General features: G+C 59.0%; 1 protein-coding gene across 1 annotated transcript in view; it reads left to right on the top strand.

Annotated features, from left to right (window-relative positions):
* The first annotated feature begins 422 nt into the window (after positions 1 to 422).
* EFNA2 (ephrin A2) overlaps positions 423 to 11,216 on the top strand; it is a 38,362-nt gene continuing 27,568 nt past the window's right edge. The window contains exon 1 of the mRNA XM_068997340.1: positions 423 to 544. Within this exon, the coding sequence (XP_068853441.1) occupies positions 423 to 544 (122 nt within the window). The remainder of the gene's footprint in view (positions 545 to 11,216) is intronic.

Here is an 11,216-nt window from a genome sequence, read left to right as displayed (position 1 = left end):
CGCGGCGGGGCCCGGGGCTGAGCCCGCAGGTGCGGCGGCAGCACCGGGGGCTCGGTACCGGGCGGCGGCGGCGGCGCCGCGGGGCTCGGAGGAACTTGGCCGAAGTTGGGCGCGGGGGGGGGGGGGCGGGCGCGGGAGGTGGTGGTGGGGGGGGAAGGTTCCCGGTACCGGGGCGATCCCGGGGCGCCGCGGCAACCGGGCCGGTCCCCGCCGCCCGAGCGCGGGATGCGGCTGCCCCGGCGCCGCCGCACCGCGGCCGCCCCCGAGTCCCCCCGCTGACGGCGCCCGGGGCCGCGGGCGATGGTGAGGGCTGGGCGCCCGCCCGCCGCCGCCGCCCGCCGCCCGCCCGCCGTCCCCGGCCGGCCCCAGGGCCCCGCCGCCCCGTGAAGCGGCCGGAGCCGCGCCCGCCGCCCGCCGGGACGATGGTGCGCTGCGGGGCGGCCGCGCTGCTCGCCGCGCTCCTCGGCGTCTGCGTCTGGACCGACGAGACCGGGAAAGTTATCTCGGACCGGTTCGCCGTCTACTGGAACCGGAGCAATCCCAGGTGAGGCGGGGGGCGGCGGGGGCGGCCTCGGCGCCCGAGTTCCAGTCGGTGTTTCCCCCCGCACGCACACCCGGTGAGCGCCTGCCGCCGCCCGGTGACAGCGGCCGCCGCCGCCCGTGGAGGGTCGGGTCCCCCTCGAGGCCCCGGTGGGCTCCGGTGAACGGGCTGGGCGGCCCCGGGGAGGGGGGTGGTCCCCGGGGGTCCCTCCCCCGAAAGTTCCCGCGGAGCCCCCGGCGGACCGTCCCCGGGGGCTGCGGCAGCGCCGGGAGCAGCGCCGGGCGCGGGGCGCGTTCCCGGGGGCGGCGGGGGGGAGCGGGCGGCGGGGGCTGCGGCTCGGCCCCTCCGCGCCCAACTTCGGGGAAGTTCAAGTTCCTCCCCCCGCCACCCCGTCCCCCCCCGGTCCCTCTCCCGGGATGAAGGTTCTGCGAAAAAAAACCCTAAATCCGCCCAAAGCGGCGGCTGCGGCTGCGGAGGGGGGGTGGGTCAGAAAGAGCGATTTGGGGGGAAAAAGGCAAAACGGGCCTGAGGGGGGCAGGGGGAGTGCGGAGCTGGGGATGCCCGGCCCTGCTGCTCCCGGGTCATTCCCATCCTGGAAGTGCAATCCCCACAGTTGGCTTCGTTTCCTGACTCCAGTTGGAATTTCGATTTTTCTGTCTGTTTTTTCCCCACCAAGTGGTTTTTTTTGCGGGGGACAAGAGTTTCGTTTCTCTCGTATTTCTTTGTTCATGATTTTGAAGAACCAAAAACTGTTGGCGAGTTGGGAGCAGGAGGAATTCTGCTTTGAGAATGCTCAAGTGGTTGGGACCCTTGGGACCCCCCACCCACCCCGTGGGGACACCCCTTGGGCTCTGAACGGGCCCGTTTGTGGGGATTCCTGTGAAAAAAAAAAAACCAGCCATCAAACCCCAAAATTCCTCAAAGTTCTCCCGAGCCTGGCACTGTCTGTGAGCGGCGAGGGATGAGCTCTGTGGGTGCTGCTGCCCCTGTGGCCCCCGGCTTTGGGCTGCCCCGTTTTCTGGGTCAAACGGGGGGTTCTTTGTCCCCCTCGGTCCCTGCGTGATGAGTGGCCTCGTAGGGCACGGCGTGGCCTGGTCCTGGTCCCCTGGGCTGCCGGCGACGTGAGGCGGCTCCTCCAGCACCGGGTGCCTCATCCCCTGCTGCCATCCATGAGGGGACCCTCGGTGGCACCTTCTCTCCCTCGATGACACCGGCGCACTTGGGCAAAGTTCCCGGCGGTGTTTCGACGCTGGGACACGTGCGGGGTCGAGGACCCTCAGCAGCACCCGGTGCCCGTCCAACCTCCACACGTGCCTTTGGGGGGACCCACCCGTGCCCCTCGCGCCGCCCCGAAATTGGGGCGAGCCCGTCCCTTTGTGCCTTGGTGGCGGTGCCTTGGCGGCGGTGCCTGCGCCGCGGGCCGCCCGCGGTGCATATGGATTTTATTATCTCCCTCACATTTTTGTGGGGGATTGTAAGAGCCAGGGAATTATATTTTTTTTTTTAATTTTTTTTTTTTTTTTTTTTTCCCATTGCGAAGTTTTTGGTTTCGGCTCCTGGTGCTCCCCCCCCCCAGCTGCCACACTTTGGGCTCTTTGTTTTTGTTCTCCCAAATGCCAAACATGTGTGAGGGGCCCCCCCCAGTCCAACTCCGGCATCCTGGAGATGAGGGCGGTTGGGGCGGTGGCTGGGATTTGGCACCCAAGGGTTCCTGTGGCTGGGATTTGGCGCCCAAAGGTTCTGACGTTTGGGATTTGGCGCCCAAGGGTTCCCGGGGATGGGATTTGGCACCCAAGGGTTCCGATGGTGGTGCCAACAGCCAAAAGCAGCCCCTTGGCTGTTGGTGATGGGCGTCCCGGGACCCCGGTGATGGCGTCGGCTCCATCCCCTTCGCCCCCTCGTAGACGCCGCCGAGAATTTCTCCTCGAAAAAATCCACGGTGGATCGTTATTCCATATACATTTATATATTTATATATTTCTAAATCTGCTGTTGGCAGGGAAAATATTTTCGAGGAGCGGGGTGGGGGGGGGGGGAAATAAAATGGAGCGGAGGGAAGCGCGAGGGGCTGGGAGGGAAGAGCAGACAATGGCTGGTGGGTTCAGCAGGCACGTCCGCAGCGCCTGGCTCTGGGATGTGACCCAAATTTCCCCAATGTGGGAGCGCCCCGTGTCGCCAGCGCTCCCCGCCTGCGCCTTCGGCTCTCGGAATTCGAAGCAATTTATTAGGGGTTGCAAAGATTGAAATTGCCATTGAGTTTCCTGCTTATTCCCTTTTTGAACCCAGCGGTGGGTTTATTTTGTCTCTGGAGTTACTACAAGACCGTCTCATTCTTAAAAATGAAGGAAAAAACATATTTATGCTTTTTCTGGTCTCTCGTTTTCATTCTTTTTTTCCCCCTTCGCCAACACCTCATTTAGTGAGGGGGAAATAAAAAGGGGTTAAAAAAATAAAGGAGAAAAGACCCAAGGTTAAAATTCCCTGTTTGAACCCACAGACCTTCTCTGCCGCTAAATATTTTTCCTCAGGTTTATACAGCAATCTGTATTTTATAAAGGACAGGAATAAATCTCATGGTCGATATGATTTGCCCAGATTAGAATAATTCTATATTTCATAATTGGGGCTAAATTAAAAATAAGTGGTACCTCGGGATGCTGCAATTTCCCTGTTCTGGGGAGAGATTTAACCACTCGCTGTGGATTTACAAGGTTTATTTTTATTTTTAAATGGTTTCGTGAGGATGCGCTGGGAAAACGTTTGGCTGGATGGAACTCCTGGGCTATCCAGGAAAAAAACGAAGGATGATGAACGTGGAATTATATAATAACGGGCAGTTTCGGTACCGTGTGGAAGTGTGGGTTTTTGCTCCGTGGCATGTACAGGCGCTGCCGATGGTCGCTCTCCGGGTGTGGATCCGTTGGCTGTGGCCGGGCCGGGTGCGGGTGGACCCATTGGTCGTGGATGCCATCCATGGATGGGATCTTGGGGCTCTTCCCAGGTCTGGCACCATGGGCAGGGGTCCAGCACAGTGGGCAGGGGTTCGGCAGCACATGCAGGACTCTCCCCGCCGTCACTCCGTGTTTTCCAGCTGGTGGTGCGGGAGCCGCTCGCCCGTAGGATTCCAGGGTGGATCTGCCTTGGGAGCCAAGCAGGTTGATCCGGGTGTCCTGGAGTGTGCAGCATCACCAGCGGGTTGGGGTGTCCAGTTTTGGCCCCCATTGCCCCCCACAGCACAGCGGGTTTAGGGTGGATGTCTCGGCGCGCGGCACCGCAACACGCGGCAAAAAATCAGGGATTTGGGAAAACCTCCGTGCTACGGGGGAAAAGGTCTGTGGGAAGGAGTGACCTGTCCTCAGAAGGTCTCCAGTCCTATGGACCTGACCCGTGGCCTCATGGCCATGCTGGAAACCCCTGGAAGGCCGAGGAAGGGCGGAGGGTTTGGGATTTGTTCCCGTCCCCCGCTCTGCTGACAGCCGGGTGACAGGCAGGGAATCGTCATTCCCGAATGCTGGTCGGTGTTCCTGCAGCAATCCCGCCGTCACTGCCGTGTGCTGGATCCACAGCGGGAATGTGCAAAGTGCCAGGGGTTTTCCTCCCTCCCTTCACGGCACAGATCCCTGGAACCGGGCGGGATCGTGCCCATGGCCTGGTTTAACGTCGAGGTCACGGCGCTGCCTCCGAACGGTTCTTTTGCTGATTTCTGTATTATTTTTCGGTGTGGTTTGTGAGCACAGCTGGGATTTCTGTTCTGCTCCTCTGCACTCCCCAATCCTGGGATCGGGAACCGGAGAAATGGTTCCTGGCAGAGGGATTTGCAGAGCCGGGTGGTGCTCGGGGCCAGCGGTGATGGCAGGGCAGGACTTTGGGGGGTCCTTTGAGAGGCAAGGTGCCCGTGCCACAGGGGTGGTGGGGTTGGGGTGAAGGGGGCACATCTTGGAGGGTATTTGGATCGTGTTCCCAATCCCATTGGATTTTGTTCCCCTTTTTTCCTGCATTCCCATCTCCTGGAGCTGCAGCCCCGGTGCCTGCCGGTCGCTGGTGCTTTGTCCGAGAGCCTGGACTGTGGTGGCCGTGGCCAGAAAAGCCGTGGCCGTGACCATGACCCACTGACCACCCAAGCCAGGGCCATCTTGCCCACCTGTGTGTCACGAGGGGCTATGGCCAGGCCGCTGGTGGTTGTGTGTGCCACCTCTCCATCAAGGGAGCGAAGACGATGCCACGTCTGATTTTTCCAGGGGAATTCGGTGCTGCAGAAGGGTGGCTGAGCAAGAGGGCTCGGCTTGGGGAGGATCCCACCCATGTCTCCATGTTGGAGTGGGGCTGGATCCCCAAACCTCTGTGTCCTGGCTCTGGCTGGGACTTTTGGGGTCACCCCCATTGCTACATGTCCCCAGTTCTCTGTGTCCTCCCTCTCTGCTCCCACGGGCATCGTACTGGGGCCCACATCAGCCTCTGAAAGAATCATGCCCCGCTCCCCCCTTGGAGTGATTTTAATGTGAATTTAGCCCTGGCACTCGGGTTGTTCCTGTGTCACCATCGGGCCGAGTCCCCTCTCGGGGTGCCAGAGCGGTGCGGGGTGTTTGGGTGTGCCAGCGCTCGGCCTCATCCTGTGCAATCCCTGCTCTTTTAGTTTTCCTCCTTCTGTTCTCCCTTTGTGCCGAGATCACTCCCAGCCCTTCCCACCCCTCTTTTCCAGCCCGTTAAGCCGTGTTAGCAATTCCTCACCAGCCCAGGGCTGCGGCGAGTGGTTAATGGAGAGCAGACACCACCGGGCCGGCGTCGCTGACAGGATTCTCTCTCCGTGCCCGTCTCCGTCTCCGCCTGTCCCTTTCCAGGGACCGCAATTACATTCCCTGCTGGTTGCACATTTGGTATCCAAATGCCGGCCATGCGCCGCATCCTAATGTGAGGATGGGCTGGGGGCATGCGGAGCTGCCGGAGGGTCAGACGGTCCCCAGGACCACCCCCAGATCCCGGGGTGTCCTGGTGGGGGTGGGACACGCAGAGGGTGGGCAGTGGGAGCGGTGCAGGGGGTGAGAGATACCCTCAGGTACCTTGGAAACATACAGATTTAGAGATATTTATATACAAATGTATTTATAGGTATGATATACATTATATATTTATTTATTTATGTGGGTATTTATTCACCCCCCGCCCCCCAAATACACTTTACACACACAAATAACCCAGTGCCAGAACCCCCCCTGTGTGGCAATGCTGTGCCACCCCTGTGTGACATTCCCCTGGAATTCCTACCTGGGGGCTCCGGGATGTCCCTGGCTGTGGGTTTACCTGGCTCCAGGCACAGGTCCATCCGTCTGTCCAGCTGTGTCCGTCCCAGTGCCGCATCAGGAGCCGGCTGGAGCCGTACCTGCCTGTGCCTGACAAGGTTCAGCTGCTGGGTTGGCTGGAAAATTGCAGCAATTGTTCCTTAAATAGCTCCTCGTTCCTGATGGTGACAATTTCGGTTCTTTTGTGTTAGATATTAATCATGATTTCTGAGGCTCCGTTTTGATCCGAGCTGGTTTTCCCCACTCGGGGCAGAGATCCTGCCCTGCTTCGTTGGATTTTATGGGATTTAAGGAAGGCGAGCAGCTCAGAGCGCTGTTACCTTCAGCCCCTAAGAGGAGTTTAAATTCCTTTTCCCCCTTTGCCGTGACCCGATGCTCATCCCAATGTCCGTCCGCTTCCCTCCGCTTGGAGATCCATCCCAAAACCAGGACCAGGCCCCGTTTGGCCTCTGCAAGTGCAGGGGGAAGCGCCATTCTCCAATGATCCAGGCCAGATTATTGCCTGGAATCAGTGATCTTGGAGCTCTTTCCCAACCCAAATGATTCCACGATTCTCCAGAACCGGAGAAGTGTCGGGGTGAGCCGGTGGCCACTTTGGCCTTTGCCAGAGGAACTCCGGAGGCGTCTCTGAACCCCCTCCAAAGCCAGGGCTGTGTTTAGGGCTGTCTGTGGGTCCAGACTCTTTGCCACCAGCTCAACCCTTCCATTTTTGGGGACCCCATGGCTGTTCCCCCCGGCTGGCTGGGAGCCGTGTCAGGGGCACGGCGCCCATGGGGCCGTTAGGGCGTGGGATGCACCAATGCTGCTTTGATCCCGGCAGGAAAAGCGGGAAGGGATGAGGCTGAGAGCAGGGCAGTGGGATGGAGCCCGGACCCTGTCCCTGCTCTGTCCTGGCTTGTTCCCGGGTGGTCACAGTGTTGTTATTTATTTATTTCTCCTCCCTCGCTCCCCCTTGGCTTGTTGCTGCTGCTGTGCCTGGGCTGCTAAAGAGCTTCCCATTGTTCCGGAGCTAATTACCTCCTAATGAGGCTCCCGGCTCAAAAGCCGAGTGGAGCGGGGGCTGTGGGGGGATGTGAAGGGGCTGTGCTGGGAGGGGGGTGAGGGCAGGGCTGGGGTCACCACCGGGGTCACCACCGGGGTCACCGCTGGGGTCAACTGATGGCTTCGGCTGTGCCGCCCCCACGGTGTGAATTGGGGCTGGCAGTGGAGAGATCCACGGCCATGGAGCTGCCGGCCTGGAGCTTCATCCCAAAGGGCGGCTGGGAAGTGGTTTTGCCAAAATTTTCTTGTTGAGCCCCAAACCCGGGGAGAAATCAAAGCCCCGTGGATTTTGGCGAGGCGAGGCTGTGCTGGTGCTCGGAGCCTGGGAGCATTCCCGGCGCCCCATCTGGGACAGGGGTCACCTTTAGGGCACATCTTTCATTTTGGAAGTGGTGCTTAAACCAGGGGTCTTTGGAGCTTATCCCATCCGTGTGCTGGACAAATCCTGCTCCACTTTGCCGCTTCCCTCTTGACCTTATCCCATCCTGACCTTTTATTCCATCCCTCAGCGAGAGACTGGCATGAGCCCTGATCCTGATGGGATTCACCACTTTGGCTGGAGGGAGCCAGGCAGTGTCCAGGAGTGTCCTTGTCCCCGCTGGGATGCGGAGCAGAACTTTGGGCTCTGTATCCTGGATCCTGCTCTGCCCCTGGAACATCCCGTGTGTCCCTTGGGGTTGCGGCAGCTCCTGTGGCTCCTCCATGTGCTGCAGACGTGGTGGGGGAAAAGAGGATCCTTCTCCAAAGGGATTGGGAAAGCCCCCACCTCCGCCCTGCTCCGATTGAAGCCGCGCTTTTGTGCCCCCGCACGGGGCGGGGGGTCCCAAACTTCAGAGGGGGACGAGGCGCTCAAAGCAGCAACAGTGGGGGGAATCATTCCAAAGGAGGAAAATTTACTCCCTGGAATAATAATGAAGACGGGGGAATGAGTTCCCCTTCCCTGTGTCCTTGGCGGGTGCCCGGGGCACTGAGGGGTCCAGAGTGAGCCTCTCCAAGGGGTTGGAGGTGCTGGCAGTTTTGGGATCACCCCATCCGGCCCAGCTTGCCTATGGATCCATCTCCAGCTGCGCCACAAAGCCCGGGATCCACGGCACTGGGCTCTGGTGAAGCCAAATCAGCGCCGGGGCAGAGAGATCCGCGCTCCCATTGCGAGCCCTCCTCGGATCCATTCGACGATTTCCTTTGGGTCGTTAATGAAGGGAGAGGGATGTGGAAACAGGGATTTAGACTCTTGTTTTTTTTGATTCCTCCCTTTTTAAATCTTTCCCCTCTTCCCGTGTTTGCTTCCCAAGGCCCCGGCGGGGCAGAGGAGCAGCAAGTGATGCCGCTGCTGGGAGAGGAACGGCCATGGGGCCGAGCCACGTCCTGGTGGGGCTGTGCCGTGGTGGGATCCCGCGGGATACACCTGTGCCGTGGTGGGATCCTGTGGGATGCATCCCTACGCTCCCTCAGCACATCAGCTCTTCCTGACCTCCCAGTTTTCCACTTTCCTTGACGTTTCCAGCCGCTCCGGCCTTGTTTTGTGGGATTTTCCCGTTTTCCCTGCAGCCGTGACCTCCACACACGCGGGTGTCTGTGCAAACACCGGAGCTGCCCGTGCCAGGTCGGTCTCACCAAACACCAGCCTGGTGCTGGACCTGGAGCCGCCGCTCCCTGTGGATGCTGGCACCGGTATTCCCACCACCGGCATTTCCACCCTGGCATTCCCACCGCGCTGCCGAGGCGTTCCCAGGATCCGCAGAGTTTTACACCATCACTCAATATCTTTTTTTTGGTTTTGTTTGACTCCAGGAATGGACTTTTTGTTTCAATTCCTTCCCCACCAGCCCTGAAATCCCCCAGGAATCCAACTTTGGATTATTTTGGATCTTTTGTGCCAAACCCGAACCTCTCCCGGCATCGATTCCCAGCGCGGCCGACTTGGGGAAAAAAGGGGAATAAATGGCAATGGGGGTTTTTAATGACTGGGAATGGGGAAGCCCCATTCCATCCCCAGCTTCCTCCTCCTGCCGCATCCCAATCGCCTCCTCCATCTGCTTCCTTGGCGTTCGGCTGAATTTCCCTGGAAATACTTTGCCGTTTCCCCCCAGTACAACCAAGTTTGGTCAGATTTTTTTTTCCCCCCTGCAGGAGAGGAGGAATTATCCGTCTCGGTTTATTTTTCCTTGAACATTACACGGGAGCAAAACTCACCCATGTGCTGGGAAAGAGATAAAGTGTTTAGACAGCAAATACAAATATTCCAGAGCACTCAGCCCGGCTACAGCGATTCCTGCCAGGATTCTGGATTCCGTGCCGTGTCTTCCAGGGGGGTTTTATTTAGACTGCCTTATTTTTTTTTTTTTTATTATTTATCAAAACCCCTATTTATATTTGCAGTAAAATAAAATCAGCCTGACCCTGTAGAGAACTCGAAAAATCCCAATTCTTTCCTTTTCCAATCCTGTTTCCACTGAGGAAAAAAAGCCCCTGGACCTCGTGCCCTGCACAAAATCCAACCGCGACGGGATTATTTCAGCGGCTGAGCTTCTCTGCAGGCGCTGGGACGGCGCCGGCTCTGTGTGTCCCACCCCCCCAAAATCGGGATGCAGGGAAGCTCCTGCAGAGGTGGGGATGGAGCTGGGACCCCTGGGGTCTTCCCATGGGATTTTGGGGGCGCAGGCTCCCTTGTGCCTTGAGCACCCAAAAAGGGGTTTATGATTCTGATTTTATTTCAATATTAAACGATGGATCAGCTCCCGCTGCTCCTGGGGAGCATCCCGGCTGTATCCCAGTCTCCCATCAGTGTCCCAGCCCCGCTGGGGACCCCACGGGTGTCACTGTCACCCCGGTTCTGGGCGCTGGTGCCGTCAGGAGCTGAGGAAGCTCTTTCCCAGCCAGCTCGATAATCCCAATTATTATCTGGATTCTCGATCAGGGTTGCTTATTAAACTTGGCACCGCTGGCTTTGCCGTTCCGGCCGCCTGCCTCGGCAGAGGGATTTATCTCCTGCCGACGCGGGAAGGAAATTGAGTGGAAAAACGCGGGGCAGAGCCCCCCGGGATGGCACAGGGGGGGCCGGGGGTACCCGGCTTCCGAAGGGCCGGGAGATGCCGGCACAGCCCCGGCGGTGCCGGGGTGAGTTTGTGGAGCCGCCTGGGCCGTGTCCGTGTGTCCTTTTCCATCCCTCCGTCCCCACCCTTGCTGGCGGAGCGGCCCTGCTCTGGGATGGGCGTTTTTATTCCAAGGTTATTTTGGAATGGTCGGTGCTTTTATGCAATACAGCCGTGGTTTTTTTCCCTTTTCCCTGGAATCTAAAGGACCTTTTGTCAGCCCGTCTCCCCCTTCGCACCAGGAATATCAGCTTTTTCCATATCCAGGCCTTTCCGCTGGAGCTCCCTGCTTCCCATCCCACAAACCTTCCTGGTTTGCTCACCGACCCTTCTCCTCACATTGTACCCACCAATTGGGTTTTGTTTTTACCCGACACGGCGCCGGAGCTGCCCGAGCCACGGCCGATGAGCCGACCCTTCCAAAGGGGCTTTTCCCAAATTTCACCCAGATCTCAGCACCGATCCAGCAGGACATCCAGGAGATTAGGGCGGGAGGTGGGATAGATGCCCCTGGGAAAAGATGCTCTCCCAGAGGGTTTCCCTCCCTCCTGGTGTTTGGATGTTTCAATTTTCCCGTTGCTCTGCTCTGCTTTTTCCTGCCTTTCCACCATTTTTTCTGCATTTTAAAAAGCACCTGTACAAACCCTGTAACTGGAATTCCCTCTTTTTGTGTGTCCAGCCTCTCTCCCGCCCCTGGGATCCCTGTTTTAGGGTGGGAGCTCTCCCCCGTCCCCTCCCCACGTTGCTTCTGATGGATTTGGGTGAGGACTGGGTCGGCTCCAAAGTCCTTTATTTGGGAAGTTACCGTTATCCTGAACCCTGCAAGGATCTTCCCTCAGGAGCAGCCTCGTGCTCCAGGGCTTGGTGTCCATCTTGGGAGCGCTCCAGGCTCTCTCCTTGGCTTTTTCAAGATCCTTCGTGCCGGGTGGTTGGGAGAACCTGCTGCCCTCTGGCTCTGGCTGAGGGGCTCGCGATGGAGCTGTGGCCCTGCCAGGCTGTGCCTGTGACTGCCCCAGTGCCCGTCCCATTGTTGTGGAACCGCTGTCGGATACGGCACTGGCGCATGGGAATTCTGGCACCGGCTCCGGCTGCAAATGCTGGTCAAAATGGTGCTCCCGTGTGGTTTCCAACAGAGAATCCAAGCCTGTCAGGAGCAGAAATGGCTTCCGGCTCCAGGCTCCATCCATGTCTCCGTTGGATCACTGCAGGGGTTGGTTTGGCCGGAGCCGCGCGGGTGCCGAGCGC

The sequence above is a fragment of the Aphelocoma coerulescens genome, chromosome 28 (assembly GCF_041296385.1).
Source record: "Aphelocoma coerulescens isolate FSJ_1873_10779 chromosome 28, UR_Acoe_1.0, whole genome shotgun sequence".
NCBI classification, from domain to species: domain Eukaryota; kingdom Metazoa; phylum Chordata; class Aves; order Passeriformes; family Corvidae; genus Aphelocoma; species Aphelocoma coerulescens.
Note: the sequence above shows the minus strand (reverse complement) of the source record. Positions and strands in the feature narration are given on the sequence as shown.